Genomic DNA, 25,512 nt, shown 5'->3' on the forward strand with positions numbered 1-25,512 from the left:
GTTGTGTTTGAGACATGGAAGCATTGGTATATAGCTTATACCTCAGACACATCGGTCCCAATTTTGATTTCATGACCCTTGAACACAATTGAATCGGCGTATGCGAAAACGTCAAATGTCCAAGACAGTGTTTCAGAATTTGAATGAACAATTTCGTTATATCTGAAAGACATATTAATGGTTTAAGAAGTTAGGAATGTAGAACAATTTTATACATAATCCCCTGAGTATAATTCAACGTCTACAATATACATCGATCTTATTCATCAGTGTCGTGGGGCAAAAGGAATCACTGAAATTATGAAACTTTGTATTGGACAACAGACGTTTTCGCATGAGTCGATTCAGCCGGGTGTCGGAAGGCTCGGTGTTTTAAATACCTACCATGAGCTCAAGGGGGGGGAGGGGGAAGGCGAGCACAAAAATTCATTTTGATCAAAAACAAATCATCACACTTTAAAGTACCATTAAACGTGAGTTTAGATGCCAAAAATGAGGACTTTAGTTGATTACTATCATGCTTAACAATTTCAGTGTAATTTGCAAAAATCGCATGAATTAAAGGAGTGATTTTTCTCGCAATTGATGGGTTTAACTTTAGAATTTGTGTTGAGGCAAACTTTTTTGTAGGCTTCAAGCAGATGTCAATATGCAAGCTTTCCGCACTATTTAGTTTAGCCTCTGCCTTGACACTATTTTGGTTTAGATTTTCAGACAAAGCTATTTTTTAGCCCACTCTATCCAGTGGCCCCTTTCCCCTTAACACGTGGAAATGTCTGTCATCTTTCATTTTAGAGCCGTCACATTCACTTTAAGAATTTCCCAGGAACGGGAAGAGAAGATGAGTTGCATTTTCGTATTCTGCAACCATGAGAACCTGACCATTGATACCTCACTATGCACTTAAAGCTACATAGTTCAATGTTTAACCCTTGGACAGTAATTAAGGACCCCACACTAATAAGGGGCTATTCACGTATAAGCCATTATTGCTTCCATCGGCTTTTTAGATTCTCCGCACCTCAGACTATACTGTGAAATCGGTAAAATATTGATAGATAACGGCTGGAGGTAAAAAAAAAAAACTTTTTTCTGAGTTAAGTCAGGCCTCTGGATTGATGGGTGGAAGAACGGCCTCTACAAGTGAATGCCATTCTTGCATCCTTCAACTTGGGATTTACGGTTCGCAGGCATCGCCGATAGCGAAATCATTAGGGATACTTGTGCTGCTGAAGCCGAAAATGACTCTAAACGTTCATTTCAGGAAACCTTAGATTGTTTATTCGGTATAATATCTTAACTGACAACGCATCAGTCTCGGCCGCGATGTGTGCCTAAGTATTCTTCGAAAAGAAACTTTTTACGGATGCTTCTTTTGCAATTTGTGTCAAAATATCACATACTTCAACCTGTTCTTTGCGATTTCATCGCACTGTTTCAGCATGATAGATATTGGCTAGAGCCCTCATTTTTGGAGTATTAACTGGCCTCTAGTAGTCCTTTAAAGCATGCTAAATAGTTTTTGAATCAAAATATTTTCTGTGCCCCCCCTGCCCCCCACATGCCCTTAAATGCAGAAAACACACAATTGCGGCCAATTACGAATCGTATATCGACGGTGTAAGTCGGCAATCACATAACTCGTTTGCGGTGTCTGAAAATCTCCGCCTCTATTATATTATTTTAAAGGAGAACAAATTGACATCATTCCTCGAAGTTCATGAAGAATTTTCTTCGCTTGTAGAAGAAAAATCCGGCAGTTTTAAAGAATTGCCGTTGAGTAGTTTTCCCTCTTAAAAATAAAGTATGACGGAAAGTCTGCGACGTCGCAAACCGAGTTATGTGATTGCCGACTTACACCGTCGATATTTCAGTGATTTTATCGATTTTTTAGGGGACTTGGCAACCACGCAGAAAGTAATTTTTTGTTTTTTAGGAACCATTTATGTAAGTGAGTAGGGGAAAAGATTAGTTTTTCGAATGCAGGCGGTTTCCCCCATATTTGCAAGCCCACGGTTAGGCTGAATCGCTCGATTTGGTCAAAATCACGGCGATTTTCGCCATTTTTTTGTCCGACTTGCCAACCGTGTAAAAAATCAGGCCTTCAATTTACGAAGACTCTTTTTACACTGAACATGGAGATACAATAATTATTTTGCCAGGGAATGCTTTTATGTCTCCGTGGAGTCCTTACGAAGGTAGAAAATGGCGCAAGTGCCGCGTACCGGCGCTTCGCGCCGGCATATGGGAAGGGCTTCGCCCCCCCCCCCCCCCACTATGGTGCGAAGATCGCAGAAGACTCTCTCGCTGAAGCATAGACACTTTTGCTGGAATATTTAAAAGAATACTGCCAGTTTCACAAAATCATGAAGTTCGATTGGAATTGGGATAAAACGATAATAGTTATGATATTTTTATTCAAACCGATATGTGATGAATTTATACATTCAGAATCGACTAGTCGATATTATGAGGCATCTTCAATTAAATAATCGATTATTGATACCTCCTAGTAAAGACGGAGATCCTTAAAAATCTTAGCTTTTCTACGATTCATTAGGATCTATTGGATTCATTGACATCATAATTTAGATACGATTATATATTACTAGCCGTTCTGGACGCGCTTTGCGCGTCCGTCACGGCCAACCAGGGGGCTGCGCTCCTTGGTCCCCCAATCACTCGCTACGCGAGGGATATTCGGCTCGCTCCGCGAGCCATTTTTCTCAGTGATTGGACATTTGATCACTAAGATGTATACATTTTGGAGACTCTGGACTTGTGGAGGTAAAAATGATTTTGTCACAGAACCTTGTTGCCGGAGCGTGCCATCATTTGCACATGAATAGATGTGTGAAGATGAAGCGATGATGGGGATCGATCATTTCTTCAAAAACGCATTTGACTAGGGTCATCCCATCGGGTGGCGGAAAAAGACAATCCGTGGATCTCCTTCCGCGATTTGACTTGCTGAAGTAGCAATAGTTCATCTTTACCTCTTAAGAAGATGATCGGTGGCGTATAGGTCTAAAAACTGCTCAACGATAGTAATAGTTTGAGTTCCGAATCGCAATGAGCCCACTCGTGCTTTTTTCGTATACTTTCATTGCATATAAATTTCACTGATGTTTTTGTTTTATTCTCTCTGATTGCATTTTAGTAATCATATCCTCATTTCATTTCCTTTCTCTTTCCTTTTTACCTTTCTGTAGCATCTGTGTCCATTTACAATTATTATTTTCAAATAGCTTTCCCTTAGTATACAATTGATTCTTCAAACGGAATCAATTGTTTTCATGACATTTCCGGCTAAATCATGGGTTTTCCCAGGAAAGCAGCCTCTCTTCCCTCCCGGACTCTATTGTTGCCGGATAAGTTGCTTTATTAACACTTTTCCCAATTCAAATCTATGTAAAATATTCACATTTATCGCACAATCTGGCAACCTCTCGAGTGAAATAGAAAAAGGTAGAATCGCTGAAAGTCTGAATCCTTCGAAGTTTATTAGATACGATTATGTATATAATCTTTCCTTAAGCACGGTAAAAAACTATCAAAAACCCACTTCAATGAGTAGAATCACTATCCGATGTTTAAATAGTCATAGTATAAAACGGGGATTGCCGAGCATCGATCCCAAGTCTCAAAGTAGGCGGTCGAGTGCCCCATCCACTCGGCCATTAGAAATTGCTGAATCAGCGACGGAAATTATGAATATACGAGGCTGTTCGCCAGAGAGCTCTCCCACTCGCCCCGCTGGAAATGGTTCACCACCCGCCCGCCGAGAGCGCCACCTCCTTTGCTCGTATCTTAAATGACTTATGTGACATGCTATCTCTTAGCCACTTAATTCATCATCTGTTGTAGGTGCACCTATCATGCGCCGAGCAAATAACGTAATCCTACATCAAATTTTATCGGTTACCAAAACCGCATTTTTTTGGAAGGGAGCAGCGGCGTGGGGTCCAAAAGTTCGCTGTGTACGCCGAATACCCTAAAATATTTTGGAACAATTAATAAATTACTTACAGCTAAAAATGTGGAAAACAATACATAAAAGTAGACCGTAAAAAATTATCGGACGCATGGCCCCCGACAGCGGCATGCGGCGGAGAGAGGAAATCCTGCGTCGCGACGTCCGCACCGGCTCACTGTGGTCCCAATTCATTTTTCAGTGATTTAAAATCATAGTGGCTCTCCGTTTGAGTATAAATACATTCAAGTTATGCATGCCCCATGATTTAGATGCGCTGAATCCGAATTTGACCTCTGATTTTTTCTAAAAAATTATTTGCAAAAGTTATCGTCATTTTTTCACATAAGTCACAAACTGTCATACAATTGGCTTCATATACTTGCTTAGATTGGATAAAAACCATGCGTACATTACACATGCATGTACAGTCCATGCAAAACTGAGGATGTTTTAATTTTTTGACACTCCCCCCCCCCCCAAAAAAAAAAAGAAATTTTTTTTAGAAAAACTAAACTGAAAAAAATGAAGTAAATCCAAAATTAATTTGTATTTTAATAATGTCGAAATAAAGATTCAGAGAAGACTTTTCTTTATGTTGATTTGCCGGAAAAGGCAAATCGGGTACATAATAATGTTGAAGAGCAAGGGGTGCAATATTATCACGTTATGAAAAATTCAATCAAGAATGGATAAATATTCGGGGAGTAAGGAATTTTATCGCAGCAACATCAATAGGTACTTTCTAGGATTGAAAAGAGTATTTTTAACGATAAAACTGAGGAACAGAAAACTTTCCTAAAAATCTCAAAAAGAAGGGGAACCAACAATTTTTTCGAAAAGGTCAGCCTCAAAAAGATCCATAGAAGCCACTTAAGTAGGTCTCTGTAGATGCCAAAGTGCTTAACACGCGTTAAGGCTGCAACTACAGGTGTTTTTTAACGCAAAAAATTGAGTATTTCTGGGGCAAACGCGTGGTCACGTAAAAAATTCAAATTTGGTCGAAAAAGAAGGCGGAAGCAACCATTTTTGGTTCGGTTGTCTTCCTAAGGATCTTCAAAAACGACTTAAAAGTGTCTCTAGAGGTGCCAAATGTCTCAGAATATTTTTCGAGGGGCTTTCCAGGGTTGTAACACCGTATTTTGAAGAAAACACGCAGGTGCGAAAAATGTTTAAAATCCGTCCAAAAAGCAAAAAGAACCATCAATTTTTGTTATAATCTCTTACTCAAGGATTCATAGAAACCACATTTTTAGAAACCGTAGAGCACCTTTTTGGCGGTGTTGCAAGCCTCAAAAAATTTTTATGACTACCTACTGCAGATTGATTAGTAAACTTGCCAAAAAGCGTCATTTTAACCACCGACTTAGGGACCTAATAAATCCTATTTCTCAAGAAAAGCAAACCAAAGCACGAAATAATTCTACTGTAGCTTCCCAAGGATGTGTAGAAGGTACCTAAAGGTGTCTCCACTAGTGACCTTGAGTGACTTTTTTTTTAAAATGAAAGTATGTTGGAAAAAAATCGGTATTTTTTTATTGAAAAGTAGGTATCCAACTTCTACCTTGTATAGAATGTATCAGAATGCTTCGGGGAAAAATTGTAATTAGTGCGTTACAATCCTCTTAGAGTCCTCTCTAAAAATGGTATAAGCAAGACCTCTGAGAGACAATTTCGTGATTCAGAAGAGGCTCCATACGCTTTGTTAGAAATAGGCACTTTATGGGTCAGAAAATACATATTCGACTACTTGCACAGTTTGCGACATTTTCAAAGAGACTAAATTGTTTTATCAAGTATACTAAGTGTAGTTTATGATCCATAGATACTATTTTTATCAATTTTAACCCGAAAAAAAAAAATGTCCAACTTCAGAAAAATCGATTTTTGAGCGCTCCCGAGCGGATTGAGACCCTAATGCGGCTCCCGAATCTGGATGAGAGCGAGAGGAGAACGCGCGGGGCGAGCTGCCCGCCCCGCGTTACGTATGATCTGCGTTCGGTGCGGAAAGAGAACCTGGGTGCAATGATGAAGGGGTAGACGAGAGAGGAGAGGCGCCGGCGCAGGGTGCAGAGTAGGGTGTCCCAAATTTGAACCATCCAAAAAATTTTCTCGGATCATCGATGTTCGATGGTTTTATTGTGTCATTATGTGAAACATCCCCAAAATTGAGCGAAATCGGACGATTTTTAGAGCTGCCACCACGCGTTTTTAGTCGCGGCGAAAATTTCTGAAACTCGCTTTTTTAGCGTTTTGGGCGCAACTTTCAAAGGTCGTTAGCAGCAATTGGAGGCATCAAATAATTTTTATCGTGACTCTGTATAGTGTAGATACAAGTAATAATGTTTTTTGGACGTTGCAGACCTAAAAATTTTACTTCGAACCCCCTAAAATTGACGAAAAACTCGATTTTTCCCTTTTAAGGAACTAGTCGAGGACTTGGATGGAAGTTAGGGAAGAAATTAATTATAAGCTGATTTTTGGCATAGTGGGTCCTTACGACCCCCTCAGTCCCCCCAGAAAAGTCCTCATTAACAGCGTGACGAGTTTGGAACGTGGGGGGGGGGGGGGGAGTGTGTGTTAGTGCCCCCAAATCGTTTTGCCAGCCACAACACAAGAACGATCGGTCACAGCACTACGAATAGCACCATTTTCTGAATCCTTGTAATATTTTAGAGCGATATGCCTCTTTGTCGATTTCCTGCAGCCCCCGGTATCCCCCCCCCCCTCCGCCAAATTGCAAAAGTATCATTTCAAGGCATATTTTTGACAATAATTCTGCAGGGAAAGTTGATCAGGGCCCGTTCAGCAATAAATGCTGCTTCCTAATTCATGTCACTCTGAGCTGTTGTTACGATTTAATGTCAGCTCATTGACAACATTCTGGCGCCGAAGTCCGTGAGGGGCGGGGAGAACCACCGTACATTGGTAGAAAATGTAATCGTGAAAGTCTGACTTGGAACCGAGACCTTAAGTTTACGCAACATTTTCTTGTAAGTCGATCAGCCCTTCGCCCAGCTCCTTCAAACGTTTTAGAAACAGGTCCAAGTCAAAATATTAAAGACCAAGATTATACTCCATTATTTCCTTCGTCATAATCTACGCTCAATGTTTTCCTTGTCTTGCGTATTGCTAAGGGCAGGGGCATTCTTGACGGGTGGGGGGGGGGGCTTCACTTTGCAGGTGACAGCCCCCCTCCCCGAGCCCTTGGTTTATTTTTTCACTAAGCATATGCTTTAAATCCGAAATCATTTTCATAAAGATTCGAGTCTGCATGATCAGTGTTGAGGTACACGGTTAACTACCCCTTCTTCACGATTACATTTTCTACCAATGTACAGTGGTTCTCCCCGCCCCTCACGGACTTCGGCGCCAGAATGTTGTCAATGAGCTGACATTAAATCGTACCAACAGCTCAGAGTGACATGAATTAGGAAGCAGCATTTATTGCTGAACGGGCCCTGATCAACTTTCCCTGCAGAATTATTGTCAAAAATATGCCTTGAAATGATACTTTTGCAATTTGGCGGAGGGGGGGGGGATACCGGGGGCTGCAGGAAATCGACAAAGAGGCATATCGCTCTAAAATATTACAAGGATTCAGAAAATGGTGCTATTCGTAGTGCTGTGACCGATCGTTCTTGTGTTGTGGCTGGCAAAACGATTTGGGGGCACTAACACACACTCCCCCCCCCCCCCCCCACGTTCCAAACTCGTCACGCTGTTAATGAGGACTTTTCTGGGGGGACTGAGGGGGTCGTAAGGACCCACTATGCCAAAAATCAGCTTATAATTAATTTCTTCCCTAACTTCCATCCAAGTCCTCGACTAGTTCCTTAAAAGGGAAAAATCGAGTTTTTCGTCAATTTTAGGGGGTTCGAAGTAAAATTTTTAGGTCTGCAACGTCCAAAAAACATTATTACTTGTATCTACACTATACAGAGTCACGATAAAAATTATTTGATGCCTCCAATTGCTGCTAACGACCTTTGAAAGTTGCGCCCAAAACGCTAAAAAAGCGAGTTTCAGAAATTTTCGCCGCGACTAAAAACGCGTGGTGGCAGCACTAAAAATCATCCGATTTCGCTCAATTTTGGGGATGTTTCACATAATGACACAATAAAACCATCGAACATCGATGATCCAAGAAAGGTTTCTGGATGGTTCAAATGGGACACCCTAGTGCAGAGCGTAGCGGTAGCAGTGGGTTCGGAGACCAGTGTGGACCGCGCTTACGGAGTGAACACAGCAGAGCAAAATTACTAATCTGAATCTGGGTAATCTGTGACGTGGCATTCGATCAAGGAGTGATGTATCGAGGTCGTATTATGTATTGAATGGGTACTTTGTACTCAAAGATTTTTTAGCCAAATTACGGCACGTTTTTGAAGGAAAATTTATCTAAGCATACAATAATATTTACGTTGATGAGTTTTAAGACATAAGAATAAAATATGTGAAAGACAGGTCTACTAAGAGTACATGAAGTGGACAAGATATAAGAAAAAAGGAGACAATCGTAACTAAGAAACATTGACGAAATAGGTGGGTGAATTCAAATAAGGGTCAAATTCCAGGTTCTATTTCCTCCCAAAATTTTTTTGTGAATTTTTGGGCAAACCAAACTTTATTTTGACTATCATTAGGTGTAGACTTAGGAAACATAGCTCGTCGAGCTTAATAGTTGGGCTTAAACCCGAATTTCCACCGTCAAGTGTATCACTTCCCAAAATTTGCTCTAATTTTGCCTGATTTCCCAAATTTTCATCCCAGAGGTGACATGTAATACTTTTAATTGTAAATTGAACACAATTGTCATAAAAGCATCGTCGACCTCTAAATTAAAGCATGATAAAAAACGTGTAACCCTTTCATATCTTGCAGAACCCAAAAAATTTAGAAAAAATTCATTCGTCATGAAAGATATCTGGAGCTTATTCTGCTTGTCTTTTAGACAGTTCCGTCTGTTTATCAAAATGCCCTCTGTTTTCCTTTAACACGAGAAGGCGCTTTTATTTCTTGGAATATTGCAATACAAAATGGATCAAAAGCACCGAATTTCAAAACTTCGAGTGAGCGTGTACCCGCTGAAAATGAGATAAAGTCGGGAAAAGTTTGAGGACTTGCATTAACATAACAATTTCACTGGTCAACGTTTTTTCTTTTTTTTTTCTTTTGATTTTCCAAAGATTTGCCAACAGTTTCGGAGTAGATTTTTGGCGCTGATTCTGAAGAACACCTCCATTTACCTGTATCAGTGCGATTTATCCTGGGAAAGTTCGTAATTTTTCCGGAGAAATCGGAATTTTCCTTAAAAATCTAGCTTTTCCAGAAGAGTCAATTTTCCGGGAGAATATGTGCGAGATGGAAAAAACCCAGGGGTTTTTCGATTTCGTAGCCTAAGGTACATAAGAAACCCAATTGCACCCCTACTAAAGTTTCCATTATTTTCCTAATACCAAGGTTTCCCGGTCCAGTTTCATTAAAATCAATTAATCAGTCACCGAGATAGTGTTTTAAGCCACGGCCGCCATCTTAGATTTTCGAATCTTGGAAATTTGACTAACATTCGAGTTCCCCATTCAAAAATACCCGCGGGTACCAAGTTTTGCGTAAATCGATTGATTAGGCGCTGCGATAGCATTTTAGGTCATTTCCGCCATCTTGGATTTTCGAATTTTCAAAATTCGACTAAAAACTCGAGTTTCTCATTAAGAAATACCTCCGAGCACCAAGTTTCACTTACATCGGTAGAAAAGAGCGCCTACAGGGCTTAAACAAGCAAGTCTCAGTTGTAACAGTTTTCCACTCTGTCCCATTAAACTGGGACACAGGGACAGGATGGAAACATATGGGACAGAATGGAATGGGACAGTATGGATGGGACAGGATGGAAAGAAGCTGTTTCTTAAGGTTATCTTTAACAGTCAAGACATTTTAGGTCAAGACATTTTTTTTTTTTTCACGGAATATTTAGTAGCACATCCTAGAGTATCGGAATAAGAAAAAATTTTCCCCAACGCACACTTTGAAAGTATTTTAAGAGCTGATATTAGTGTGTGTGTTGATGCTTGACGCCCTGTTAGTTATCGTGTGAAGCATTTTGTCTGGCATCGTTAATGGCGTTAATCTTGCACAAAAATTTGCAAATTTCAGAATTTTTGCCATCTGCGACGTGTGCACTATTTAATCGAAACAAAAAAAGTCGTTTTTGGAAAAACTTCAACGTTACGGCAATCCTTTAGAGCTGGTTACATTGTTGCCATGTCTCCCCTGACTGTTGCTGACTGTTGCTCGGGACAATGATTCTAGCGCGTGAAAAAGTTATTGATGGAGCAAAAAAGAAATTGACAATTTTTTTTTTCAAATTCAAAAGCATCACCTATCATCTCCAATAAAGTTTTCTTAAATAATCACTCTAGTTATGCTGCAACATCGATTTAAAGTCAAGATTCAGGCACGGGGGACACGCAAATTTTGGACAAATGTAGGCAATATGCAAATTCAAAGTTCTCCTAAATTTTCATTTCAGTCCAAATAATGTGGGAAATAGCATGTAATAGTCAACAATAGTGTGGAAAATGAGAAAAAAATTTGATCTGCCCATGTTTCTCAAAATATGACGATTAAAACAGCTGGGGACACCAGATTAGACGCTTATTTGAACTCACCCAGGTATTGCTTCCCGCCGCAAAAAATGGCGACCAAACCCATGGAGCAACGCAGGCCTTAGTATTACAACATTATTAACTCAGTCGATGGAAAACGGTTGGAAAGAGCGTACATCACTAGCGTGTTGAACGCTCAAAATCGAGCTTTGAATAGTATCATGGCTGCTTAACAACAAGAAAAAGCCGTGGAAGTGCCCATCCAATGCGATATTCGTGATGAATTTTATACACAAGGTGAACTGCATGAAGACTGCGTGGAACAAATTAATAAGGAGGGTATTAACGATGAAACGCATATCAAAAAGGAGCACACCAATGTTGAAACGCTCATCCAATGTGATCTTTGTGATGAGTTTTATGCGGAAGGAAAGAATCATGAGAAATCTCCGGGACTCATAAAAAAGATGTCCACCAGAAAAGACGCCTCATCGATCTCTCCATCAGCTGCGACGACAACGAGAATCAGGAATATTTTGACGTATGTAAGATCTCATGAAAACATGAAGAATCCAGGGTTATCCAAAAGTCACCTACCACCCCTATAACTTTTTTCCTAATTGAGATAGAAGTTTGAAACTTTGGGAATGTTCCTCGGTCTAAAGTAGCAAGTTTTTGGTCCCCCCAAAATTTGGGGGGGGGGCGGTCCCCACTGAGAGGGGCGGGGGCTAACTTTTTTTTATACAAATGGCAACTCCCCCTTTGTGATACCTTATTCGGAAGACAATAAAAAAAGAAAAGTTTTGGCTTTGATCTATACAATCCATTATTCCGTGGGTACTCGTTGTAATGAGGATAATATAGAATTAAACACTTTTGCGTAAACCTTACATCCCTTTATTGGGTTCTCATACAGATCACATACGACGCCACTTCCCAGACTACTCGTCAGCCTCAGTGGTGTAGTGGTCAAGGCAGTTCGCTGCCAACACTGAGGTCCCGGGTTCAATCCCCGGAGGTGACACTCAAATATCAGTCATCGTGACCGTGGATGACTATGCTACTCCAATACCCTGATCCTTCGAGGTAACAGGGTGCGGGAGGGACATAGTCACCCAGTAAGTAATCCGTCCGCACTGTTCGACTGGGTTGTGAAAGAATCTGTGGTCACTGGTAGTGTGCGCGTCTGCCAGCGCTACCTATCAGTGGAGATTGCAACAACACAGTCCAACTCGGTGGAGGCATGGCCGTGCTCCGAAAATCCGTGCTCTGCAGCGTCTGCCACAGTCTTCGACAAGACCTACGGCCGCTGAGCCTTGCAGGAATATAGCGGATACACAATGTGTCAATGATTAGAGGTTAAGGAGCACGGTCTAACTTCGGGGTGCACGACGGCAGGGTTCCTGCCAGTTCCGGCCTTGGCCTTTGAGGGCGGCTTGCCGGTCAACCCGACCTTACTTACTTATTTTCTAGACTACTCGTCCCGCACGCATATTTCCCGCGACCGCGCCTCTCGGAAGTGCCACACCAAAACTAAACAACATCGCCGTCGTATGAAAAATTACGCAATCTCATCACGCCCCGTAATTTACATCGGCGTGTCTGAAAAAAACATAACCTCTTTAAGTTTTAATCGGAACCAATAATTCCTCATAAAGATAGAACAAAAATTAAATATTTAAAATGAATAATATATACACGAATAAATGAGAAATTGACCACAGATCATCGATACCATCCCCTTCAATTTCTCAAGTTTCATGGCATGACACTAAACACTTCCTGAATTAAGTATGCACGAAAAAAAAGTAAAATGAAAAAAATTATCCATTTTCCTAAAATACGAAATAAATACCTTCATTCCCTTAATTTTATTTTATTTTTTATTTTTATGAAAAAAACTTGCCTTTTAACATAGCGTCTCGGAATTTTGTTCACTTGATATTCCCCAGTGATTTGGTGAGAATATCCGCTATTTAGTTATCTGTACTAATGTATTGTAACTTTATTTCTCCACTTTTGGTTTTTTCATGGAGAAAATGATATTTCACATCTATATGTTTGGACCTCCTATCATTTTTCTCATTCTTTGCCATAGTTATACTGCTGGTATTGTCCACATGTACTTACATTTACATCTACTTTTATGCCAGTTAACTCATAAATTAAATCTTTCAAGTACGTAGCCTCTCTCATTGCCTCGACACACGCAATGTATTCTGCTTCTGTGCTGCTTAAACTCGCAATCGGCTGCCGTGCGTCTCGAGCACCAACTTTTGGGTCCTCCCGCCAGAAAAACGACGTATCCTGTAATTGATCTATTTGTTTCATAGTCCCCAGCGAAGCCGAGTATTATTAAACTCTACCCGGTTTCGTGCTCAACGCCTCTTCGAAAATGACCATAGTGAAGATCCATTTTTTCAAGGATATGGATATGGTGTTTCTGATAATGAGCTCAATCCGAGGCGGTATAACACAGGTGGTAAAGCGTCACGCTGTGGCCAACAATGCGTGCCGGAACAATTCCTCCCTGAATAAACTAACTCCTACATCCAATACGTGGATGTCACAGCAAATCTCTTCCGTACGATGACTACAGTTGGGACTCCGAAGGAGAGGAGTCGCATCCGACGCATCCTGCAATCCGTTATTGGATCTGAGGTAGATTATTCCTGACCTTCCAGACGATGCTCCGATCGGTTACATCCTCGATGTAGATTTATGGACCACTAGACAGGGTATGAAATTCAGCATTCTGATACATGTTTCTCAGCCAAAATTTTACGTAGAGCACGATGCGCACAATAAAAATTACCGAAATTGACTCCTTACGAAGATATTTAATGATTCTTGATGCGTGAATTCAAACCACCCGCTCATGAAAACTCAATACTCTACGTGATTCACATCGCGCGCTAAACGTTATCATGACAGTCTCTGCGATGTAAAAATCTGGCAACCTCAATCTTGACGCTTTGGCCCAGCTATAGCAAATTACTTATAGTTTGATCAACACACGGTGGGAAATGAACATTGCTCGTTTGAGAAGCTTGCTGAAACCGTTGTTGTGCTCGATTTGACTCACGTAGAGCTTTGAGTTCCTTGTCAGCAGGCAGTTCAAATTCCTCTTAACCAATGTGAAATAAAAACGTTAATATCTTCGTTAGGAGTTGGTTTCAGTGATTTTCGTTTTGTGAATCGTGTTCTACGTGAAATTCTGGTTAAGAAACTAGTATTGGATTACTTAAATTCGTACGTTGTCTAGTGGTCCATTGTACCCGGAGCACCTGCACGACTCGCATAAGGATCTACCGTTCCTGTGTAAAAACGAAGTTCCACCGACCGGAGTGGTTAAGGTATCGAAGCTTCTGACGACACTTGCCGGAAAATCGCCCTGCGTTCATCATTACGTCATGCTGTAACAAGCCCTCGCTCACAGTTTGAAATTCGTTCAAATCAACCGGGCGATCAAATTTCGTCAGGCTCCGTTCTTAAAACCCTTCATCGACCTGAATGCTCGCTTGAGGCAGGAGCTACCAACTCCTTTCACCAAACGCTGTTATAACCAAGAAGCGACGCTTGTCACAGTAAAAATCATAAAGTACCTTCCAAAGCGTGAGAATATAAAATTGAGGACGAACAGTAAATAGATTTTAAAGGCGATTTCACGGGTGGATTTCATAGATTGAACCATTTTCAATGGAAAGTTAGTGGCCATCCACTTGCGAAGAACCGAAGTCGTCATCGACAGACCAATGATCGTAAGCTTTTCAATACTCGATCTGATTAAAGTATACTTCAATCAATTCCACTATGATCACATGCTCTCAAAATATAGCCCGGAGTAAGTTCAACTTCTCTACATGGATTTACTCATCATGGATCTACTCATTCATCTACGAGAGAACTTCACAAAACCTCTACAAAGACAGGATGACCTATGAACCCATATACGACACTTCCGACTTCCCAGAGGTCATCAATGTCGAAGCATGCAAAACCGAAAAGTAATGGAAACGTTCAAAGACGAAACGGCAGGTTGAGCCATTGCCGAGTTCGTCACTCTGCGACCAAAAATGTACGCCTACCGATTCGTCGACTGTGCAGTTGAAAAACAAGCAAAAGTTGTATCAGTGGGAGTGTTTAGATCGCTAAACTACGACAACTCCCTGAGCGAAAACTCCAAAAATGCCCATTTTTCGGGGAAAACTAGCTTTCCCGGAAAATTGAAAGTTGATGGACAAAAATGGAGGTCATATTCGGATTCAGCGCCTCATAATACAAATCGATTAAAATACCTCGTATCGAACAAACGGATCTGTGAACTGCAATATCCCGAAGAGGGTACCGATGCGGTAAACGAACTATGGAAAGACTCGAGGTGGACGGAAGCTATGATTTTAGGATAGTTTTGTTTGGAGATTATTGAAGAATACGAAAATATCATGCAACGACTCGAGGTGAAATTATCACTACTAGAAAATGGGATCAAACAATTAGTGGTTCCAGACGATCATCAATCGATCATGAAAGGAAAAATATGCCGCGAAGAATTCCAACCCACGAACTACAAGGATACGTTCCTCGTGGAGAAAGTTCTGCGTCACAAGAAAACCAGGCCTTCGTCAAATGGTTGGGTCTGGACGTAAGTCACATTAGTTGGATCGACAGTAAGGATTTCGTATCAATAGTATCCATTTATTCTCTTCTCAATATTGCACGGAAGAAATTATGAGCGACAAAATAATTCTCATAACCATCGTCGTTGCTGAAGTGACTTCCACAACGGTCAAAAACTCATCCGAAGCAAACAACACAATGTGCCAGACCCATCCGGAAATCAAATGCGCACCTTCTACCTAGACGGATGTTCTTCTATTCATCTTGAGATTGCTGACGCTCATTTGTTCCGTTCCGTATCTGCACTTCAAGTCCCTGTCATCACTCGCAAAATCCGTTTCACCAGGATGTCCCGTGAGAAAAACCAATCGGAAAGTCGATTTTAAGTTCAAAGAAGGAGAGGGGATCGGTGTTTGTGGTTGACAACACATACGTTTTATAAGGTTGACTTTTTTAAACGTGGACGTTTTTAAATAAATCGGCTCGTGCGAAAACCGCTAATGTCCATTTTTTATATTTTGAGATTCTTGGGTTAAAATACTCTCGGAGGTCACACACACTCATTAATGTGGTGAAAATGTTCGTTCTTTAGGTTTGAACTCCTTTTTAAGGGGGGGGGGGGGGGCGGGCGTGGTCCAAATCATTCGAAAACCGCTAATGTCCATTTTTCGTTTTATGCCTAATAATACTGTACAACAAACCAAAATGAAAAAATGTTTCCTGGACGACATCAGGTGACCTTTATGCATTTTGAGGTGCTGAATCTGATTATGACCTCCGTTTTTTTTCCATCGCCCTCCAATTTTTCGAGAAAGCCGATTTTACTCGGAAAAATTGTCATTTTTGGTGTTTTTCCAAATGTTACTCCCTGCAGAATGTACGTAGAATTTTTCCCAGCTACGAGATACGATTTCACCGATGTCCTCCTAACTGCTGAGTCCGAAAATTACCTTAACTTTTCCCGTTCAACTCTCAGTTTTCCGACAAAGCGACTTTTTCCTGGGAAAATGAGCAAATTTGACGCATATTTTTCAGGCATGCAATTTATTTGTATATATTCCTGGACACGTGGTAGTGTGCTACTTATGTGTTCTAAGCTGTAGAATCTGAATATGACCTCGGTTTTTTTTCTATCGCCTGCCAGTTTTCCGGCAAAGCCGATTTTTCCGAGCCTAAAATTGTGTATCGTAAAAGCTTTCTTGGACTCAAAGTGTATTAAAAATACATATAAAAAATGTCTCCTATGTGTGGTACACAGATTTCTTTGTATTTTGAAGAATTGAAATATGATCTCAGATTTTTCCGATCACCCATCCTTTTCCCGGAAAAGCCGCTTTTACCAAAAAAACGCTCTTTTCAGGTATTTTTGCGATAATTTTCCTGTTCTAAGGCATTTCAGAAATTTTCCGAGATCCTTTTTATATGTCTCTTGCTGTATTAAGAGGCACTGAACTTTATTTAGACCTTCACTCATCTTCGACAACCTCCCGTTTTCCAGAAGGTCCGATTTTTTCGGGCCAAAAGCTTTCCGGACCGTATTCCCACTGCCAGGGAAATTCAAAATATTTTCCACATGTGGAATACATCGATTCTCATGTAATTTGAGCTAAAAACCCTTATTATGACCTCTGATATTCGTTATCGCCCACTTATCTTACGGAAAACCCTTAAAAAAGGAAAAGCCCTTAAACCCGGAAAGTTTTTACGATAAACAATTGTAGGTCAAGAAAAATCGGCTTAAAAATTCGGATTTAGCGCCTCAAAATACGTTAGAGTAACCTTTCCTCTCCCAGGAGGCATACTTGAACGTATGCGTTTTCGAAGTTTAAAACCGTCCAATCATGCGAAAACCGCTAATTAATCCAGGCGCCTGGTAAGTCTACCTGGAATTTTGGGTATTTAGCGATTTTTTTGGCTCACTTTATGTTTTTGGGTCGCTGAATCCGAACCTGAAGTTTCCTACCGCGTATCTGGTGAGCTTTTTCCGCCATTTTGAAAAATGGCCTAAAAAGGCCTTTTTGCGGTTTTTTTTTTTATATTGCGGCTACGCATGAGAAAAAGTCCCGGATTTAGTTAATGTTTTGAATAGCTGACATAATTTGGAAGAAAATAGTGTATACATACAGGGTGTTCGAAAAGTCCCCTCCCCCCCTCTAACTTTTGACCTAATTGAGGTAGAGATTTGAAACTTGGAGGGTGTTCCTAGATCAAAGGGAGCTACTTTTTGACCCCCCCCCCAACATTTGGGGGGGGGGGGTTACGGACCCTAACTTTTTTTTTTCAAATGGGAAGACCCCCTTTGTGATACCTCGTTCGAAAGAGCATAAAAGAAGAAAATTTTTCGCGCAAACCCGAAGTCATTATCTCAAACCGTTTCAAAATGGCGGCCGGTCAAAGTTCAAAATGGCCAAAAATTGGCACCTCTGACCGCGGCAAGCCGGATCGCGCGTTGATAGGTGCGCCGCGAAAACGTGAATGGGCGCGATGTTCACGATGCTGTATCTTCCTCAATTTTTAAGCAAACCTAGCATGCAGGGTGTTCGAAAAGTCCCCTCCCCCCCTCTAACTTTTGACCTAATTGAGGTAGAGATTTGAAACTTGGAGGGTGTTCTTAGATGAAAGGGAGCTACTTTTTGACCCCCCCCCAAAATTTTGGGGGTCCCCCCTTGGGGGGGGGGGGGGGTTACGGACCCTAACTTTTTTTTTTCAAATGGGAAGACCCCCTTTGTGATACCTCGTTCGAAAGAGCATAAAAAAAGAAAATTTTTCGCGCAAGCCCGAAGTCATTATCTCAAACCGTTTCAAAATGGCGGCCGGTCAAAGTTCAAAATGGCCGAAAATTGGCACCTCTGCTATTTGCACATGGATTTGCATGAAACTTGGTATCAGGGGGTATTTTGGCACAAGAAAAACGAATTTGACGTTAGATTTTTTAAAAAAACCCTAATTTTTCAAAATGGCCGCCGGTTTAGGCTCAAAGTGGCCGACTATTTGACAAACTCGATTTCTTGCCAATGGATTCACCTGAAATTCGGTATCTGGGGGTATTTTGACCCGAGAAGAACGAATTTGACGTTAGATTTTTAAACAAACCCTAATTTTTCAAAATGGCCGCCGATTAAAGTTCAAAACGGTCAACAGTTGGCAACCTCGACTTTTTGCCGATGAATTCGCCTGAAACTCAGCTAATCGTTTTCCTCCTACCCAGATACCCCCGAACACCGAGTTTCAGGCGAATTCATCGGCAAAAAGTCGAGGTTGCCAACTGTTGACCGTTTTGAACTTTAATCGGCGGCCATTTTGAAAAATTAGGGTTTGTTTAAAAATCTAACGTCAAATTCGTTCTTCTCGGGTCAAAATACCCCCAGATACCGAATTTCAGGTGAATCCATTGGCAAGAAATCGAGTTTGTCAAATAGTCTGCCACTTTGAGCCTAAACCGGCGGCCATTTTGAAAAATTAGGGTTTTTTTAAAAAATCTAACGTCAAATTCGTTTTTCTTGTGCCAAAATACCCCCTGATACCGAGTTTCATGCAAATCCATGTGCAAATAGCAGAGGTGCCAATTTTCGGCCATTTTGAACTTTGACCGGCCGCCATTTTGAAACGGTTTGAGATAATGACTTCGGGCTTGCGCGAAAAATTTTCTTTTTTTATGCTCTTTCGAACGAGGTATCACAAAGGGGGTCTTCCCATTTGAAAAAAAAAGTTAGGGTCCGTAACCCCCCCCCCCCCCAAGGGGGGACCCCCAAAATTTTGGGGGGGGGTCAAAAAGTAGCTCCCTTTCATCTAAGAACACCCTCCAAGTTTCAAATCTCTACCTCAATTAGGTCAAAAGTTAGAGGGGGGGAGGGGACTTTTCGAACACCCTGCATGCTAGGTTTGCTTAAAAATTGAGGAAGATACAGCATCGTGAACATCGCGCCCATTCACGTTTTCGCGGCGCACCTATCAACGCGCGATCCGGCTTGCCGCGGTCAGGCAAGTTCCGAAGCGTTCCAAAGTTCCGAGATCCGAGGTTCCTCAATTTTTAAGCAAACCTAGCTTATTCATATACCACTTTCTTCCAAATTATGTCAGCTGTTCAAAACATTAACTAAATCTGGGACTTTTTGTCATGCGTAGCCGCTATATAAGAAAACACCGTAAAAAAGGCCTTTTTAGTGCATTTTTTCAAAATGGCGGAAAATGCTCACCAGATACGCGGTAGGAAACTTCAGATTCGGATTCTGCGACCCAAAAAACACATAGTAAGCCAAAATAATCGTTGTGTACCCGAAATTCTAGGTAGCCTCATTTTTAGCCACCAGGCGCGTGGACTAATTGTCCAGTTTATTGCTGGTAGTTTCACGATGAAACTTGTTGTAAGTGGCGCAATTCTCCAGAATTTAATTTTTAACTTTATTTGAATGATAATCTAGCGCTTTAATATCTTAAGAATGAATTTTGAAAAAATCAAACGGCTCCAAAACTCGGCGATTTTCACGTATCATGCGAAAACTGCTGATGTCAAGAGTCCTTTCTCTTTAATTACTCCGTCCGAGACAGAAGAGGAGCTGGAAACTGTTAGGGATCCTTTTCTACAATCCACTCCTGTAATATCAAATTCTGAACATTTATTAATCCCACGTTTTGAAGGCTTCTACCTACAGTTTTTGGCAGTTCTCTCAAAATTAGAGAAAATGAACATTAGCGGTTTTCGCATAAGCCGATTCAATATAGATGTTATTAAAACGGTAACAACAACTTTCTAAAAAAAAAAATTTTTATTTATTTGATTCATCAACCTGAGTATTGCAACATGTAGACCCAATTGCTGGTTCCAAAGTACCCAGCACTAAGGTCCAAGGTTCTGATACACACCTTTAAGCGCTTAGAAACGTACTCCCGCCACTAAAAGTTAAAATTCCCGAACTAGACCCTACTCTACAGTTCCGGATACCAGACCCATTCCGGAAAATACGGTCTACTCTTTCCGAAATATCTCAAGTCTGAAATTTACCAATTTATGCGCAATCTGACTACACTGTTAGTAATAATAATTTAATTTCTCGCACCATCTAGCATCACTGTTAAAATTTAATTTTTCGCACTATCCGGCGCTACTGTAAAATCCGATCTTGCGAAGTTTTACCAATAATTAAATCATTAATTGATTTGTATTAATTTATTTTTTGTTTATGCGCCTAACATCGCTGTTGCATTACCTGCATGTTGAAGGGGCAACATGTAATAATAGATATTATTCGAATCACCCGGAGAATGAAGGGGCAAAATACAATACTTTTTGCAATGTTGCCACATAGTCCAATACCTACCTCACAATACTGTAGTTTAATTCGTATTTTTCTGCAATGCGGCTACAAACTTTTGGGCTTAAATTGACATTTTCATACTATTAGTTGGTGTCCACGTATCAAAATTTTACGTAGACTACGATAGACAGGGTAAAACTTTGCAAATTCAACTCACGTTGGGGAATAACTGTTTTTGTCTCCGTCAGTAGGTCATTTGAATCACTTTTATTTCAAAAATATTGTGTTGTTTGAAAGTGCAGCAGTCTCAGGAACGGCCTTCGTTGTAACGAAAACCGCTCTCTAACGAGGGAATCGTTCGGTCTCCTATTTTAAATGCATGCATTTTTCTCCGGACGTAACGAGTATGGTAACATAAATACTCCCTCTGTAACGAGAGGCCGTCGACCTGGCACATGGGTCAAAGTGCAGATTTACACCTTGTTCCAAGTCCAGCTCCTGCCTCATTTGTTCCGGAAGATTTGTGCTGAAAAAAACATTCGAATCAATTAAATATTCAGTAATCTGCCGCGCTTCTTTAGATAACATATCTGTTTTTCATTACAGAGAAGAAAGCAGAAAAACCTGAACAATGGATGTTATCAAAACAGCTAAGGACCGTCTGCGCAAGTATCCCAAGTTTTTAAGCCAATGTGGAACAGAAAGTATGCAATACGCTCAGTGTGTTCTGAAAAATGAAGATGAACTTAAGAAAAATATTTGTGCTGCTGAATTTGATAAATTGAAACAGTGCCTCAGAAACGCTGCTATGAAAGGTGGAACTCGACTCTAGACTCTGTGTTTGCTAATGTTTTCTCTACTCATATCTGACTCTTTTGCAAAATAATAAGCCAAAACTTTAATAAATTGAAAGGCTGTCAAAGTCTAATTTGTGGCATGTTTTCTCCGTTGCGATAACTTTTTTAAACTGCTCGCTGCTAGCTGCTTTTTTTCTGCTGCTAGTATCTGCTGCTCTTGCAAGCTTGAACGGAAGTAGTGTCAGCGAAGTACGTTCTAATACTCCAGTTTGAACCGTTGTCATCAATTTTATTCGTTGGAGTTCGCAGGAAGTTTGATTGTGCACTTATCGTTGAATCACTGCACCATTTTCTTCCTTGATTGATTGTTTTTCATGTACACATTTTTCATTTATCCTCTTAAACATGTTTGTTGTTTCTCCTTATTTCCGGATCATTTTAAATCAATTTATGGAAATTGATGTTAAAATTTTTGGCTTAAAATAAAATGTTCAATAAAAACATTTTCTCTGAATTTTTTCCCCGTGCATATCAGTACAGGAAATTTGCCGAATGAGCTTGTTAACCGGTTTCTATTTCTCACATTTTCAGAATCTACATTGTCTCCTGATCACATAGTAATTTTTTTAGATTTTTTCGAGCCGTTTTTTCCTCCGAAAACGACTTTTGAAGTTCGAAATTTCATAACACCGCGTTTGCCCGCGCTTTGGCAGCAATCTAATATAGCGCCAAAATAGCCCCTAGGCTTCTTGCCACACATTCGAGCGGGTGCGGTCAGCGGGACCTCTACGCGTTCGAATATTGAGTACTAATCAAAATAACCAACTCGCTGTTATCAATCTCACCTTTTGACATAGATTTTACTCGTTTTTGAACAAAGATTTCACTCGCTTTTGGCATCTTCTCTGAACTGTTTTTCGTGCAACTAAAATATCACACCTTGCTTTACAAATATCTCGACCTGCAATCTCCTTGAAACGTTTGAAAATCCGGAAATATCGCCCTATTTTGTGCTAGTTTACTCAGTCATTTCAGTACACTCAGATACTCTGTTTCCATGGTAGAGAAGTGAATTTGGGATTAATTCTTCTTGAAAGTATAGAGTGCATCTTTTTTTGCAATAGCTTTTGGTTAAACTTGTATCTTTTTTTTTTTTTTTTTTTTAATAAAGTCTCTATTTTGCTTTGGAGACAATCCCGTAAAAGGTGAAATTCTCAGCTGCCATTTGCAGAATCTTTCATGTCCTAAATATTATAACCGTGGAATTTTTTGCTTAGAAAGCTAATTTCATTTGTAAAATACCCTCTTACTCTTACATTATCGTAGGAAAGGCTTACAAATTGTTTTACTTCAGATCGCACGATGAAATCCTGACACTGTTACTTACCATTCCGAAGCTTCATGATGCAAAGCCTTATGCTTTATTTCAGAACTTAAATATTTTGGAGAAGACTTCTTACTTACAGACTTACAGCGATTACAGCTTAGACTTACAGCGATCCAAATAGAATCAGTGATTGAATCTCCTTCCCTTAATGCCTCTTTTTAAAGAAATACCCTCAACGTATTACATATATCACACGTTAACTCTAAGGAAGCCACCCAAGCTTCAATAGCCTTCCACGATTTTCTATTCTGTGACCATAAACTTATTAAACTGTTCAGTGTTCCATAATTATTAACAGGTATATTATGAATGGCCCTGTTGCAAACCTTGGCAAGAGCAAAAATAAGAGTTGTGTCTTATAGATAACGTCTCAAAAATCACGATGAAAACTTTGCCGATCGCATCGGCAAAGTCTGAAATGCACTCATAATTTCACAATCTGCGTAAGAAAGTTGCATTTTTTTGAGCTTCCTGCTTCAAAAACGATACTACGGCAAAGGTGAACATTTTGTCAGAGGAGTCGTTTCATCGTCGGCAATATTCATCATGACCGACGCTTCCACAGTTCCGCGTGTAATTCGTGGAGAGATCAAGGCGGGCAAGGAAAATATGAACGTAGGGGAGACCGGGGTTATGTTGGCCACGGGGCTATGATAACCATCGTGAGAATTTTGTAGAGGAAAACTATGGAACGTCGTCTGGGACTTTATTGAATCATGATCTCTACGCTACTCTGAACGCAGTTCTCTGGGACTAAACTACGTCACTGGGGACTTTACCAATAAAACCCAGTTGGGACATTACTGATCCTGCCTCGAAGTTATTCCTACGTTGCCAGCTGTATTATGTAATTTTCTCTATCAGATTATTATTTCCGTTCTACGACCGGCCGGTGGATAAATAATCGTCATTGGTTTGGGCGGTGATTTAATTGATGATCTTTCAATAATCTCTAAAAGCGGACGCGTATTTTGCTCCGTATAATATTGAATTTCAGTCACGAAGACTGTGTACATACCCAGCAATTAAATTTTTAAATACTTCCTGGCAGTTTTTGTATTGAGATAAGGCAGGTTTTGGAGTGCCATAAAATGACTCAAAGTTTGAGAGAGCTTTCGTAAAAATCCACACCAAAATTCTGAGGCAAATCAAAGAACATACAGCTCACTGACAAGACTATTGTCACTTCTGTGACTGATATTATAAGTCACAACAGATATTGGATATACTGCCATGCCTTATACGTGAGTGTTAAACGGGGGGCCTCAGTGAAATGTCTCCTGGTGATTTTTAGCAATTTTTCAGGGGATTTTAAAAAGTTTATACTGTTCTTATTCTATGGTAATTTTGATAAATCGGTGCGAAGGCATCGTTTCTGCAGAAAATCGCATTACTCTGGTATCAATCGGCCGTTAAAAAAACTTTTAAAAAATAACTCTTAAATTTAAAAATGACCACTCTCAAAAAACCTGTTAAAATTCTCTTATTAGGAGACCCGTCTTGGCTAATTTTTAAGCAACATTTACAAGCAGTAAAATTTAGGTAAAGAAAAATGTGATTACTTATATAGAAACTCTTAAAATATCAACGTAGTTTTTCAAAGCTAAAAATGTTTGCAAAATATGTTATAAATCTACACTGATATTTAGAGGGTTTTTTTTTAACCCTATTTTTCTCTTAAATTTTATTTGAAAAAATAGCCGAAAACTAATTTTAAGAGTTTTTGAAGAATGTTTTAAAAGCAGGTCATTGCTAGTAGGGTAGTTGTTATTTAGATCACTAAAATACCGTTATATCATTTTTCAACAGCATAATTCTCATTATTACAAACATAAACAAATCAGGAAAAACGCGTTGAGTGAAAATGTATACGAAACAAAATCCGATGAGTGAATTATTAAATATAATCAATAAACTAATTTGCAAAGAATCAAATTCATTTATAATTCCATTATTATGATGTCAACTGGCAACGCGATATTGGGTGACGTAGGCTAAAGTCCCTCCTGACGTAATATTGTCTCACCGCTGTCTTCACATTTACGAGCGAGAGTGCTGTTTTAGTAAAGTCCCAAACGACGTTCCATAGAAAACGTAAATTTTATGTTTTGATGAGAAGAAAGGTTGGTAGCGATGTAGACTCACAATTTAAAATATCAACATCGATGGTGTCCCCCTCTGTTATGCTCTGTGCTGTAACATTCTTGTTTACCTTCGAAAATAGCCCGAAAATGTGATTTTTTGAATTTTGAATTTTGTTTGCTGTGACGAGTATTTATTTTGTATCTTATTAATCTTTGTTTCTATTTGAAGTAGACCCCTTTCCTTTGATTTTAGTGTATGGATTAATGGCTTTTGACTCCTTGTTTCTTAGTTGGATGACTTTGATTTGAGGTAACCTGAATCGGGGCTATGTGGACCATTTTTCTGGGGCTACGTTGACCTACTAAGAAAACATACATTTTATATTTTTTTTTTTTGCGTAAGGTTTCAAATCCATTTTCTTTGAGTTTAAAACGGTCCTATTTAGTGGAGAAGTAGATCTTCTTATTATTTTTTAAGTTGCTTTTCACGCCAACTCACTTATTAAATTTGATACTGTTCTTAAAAAAAAATTTTTTTATTTTTAAATTTTTAGCTCCAACGGTATCGAGTTTTACAAACATTACGAAAGATAAGTGTAAGGGCATAATACTAAGCTTTTTTAAGTGCAATTACAATCAACTGAACAAGGTTAACATAGCTTCCTCACAGGTGGCTCACTTAGCCCCGGGGGTGGCCAATATAGCCCCAAGCAGGGGCTATGTTGACCAAAATGGATTTTCTTTTAAAAACGCATGAAACTCACAAAATTAAAGTATTTTGTACAATG

General features: G+C 39.9%; 1 protein-coding gene across 3 annotated transcripts in view; it reads left to right on the forward strand.

Moving 5' to 3' along the window:
• The window catches only part of LOC109031661 (uncharacterized), a 40,222-nt gene extending 18,466 nt beyond the window's left edge, over positions 1-21,756 (forward strand). For all 3 annotated transcript variants that reach the window (XR_002008824.2, XR_002008825.2, XM_019043304.2), the window contains one exon: positions 21,063-21,756. Coding sequence is in view for 1 of the 3 variants with exons in the window: in XM_019043304.2 (XP_018898849.1) it covers positions 21,063-21,084 (22 nt within the window). In the remaining 2 variants the exon portion in view is untranslated. The remainder of the gene's footprint in view (positions 1-21,062) is intronic.
• Positions 21,757-25,512: the final 3,756 nt, after the last annotated feature.

This window comes from Bemisia tabaci, chromosome 1 (assembly GCF_918797505.1).
Source record: "Bemisia tabaci chromosome 1, PGI_BMITA_v3".
NCBI lineage: Eukaryota > Metazoa > Arthropoda > Insecta > Hemiptera > Aleyrodidae > Bemisia > Bemisia tabaci.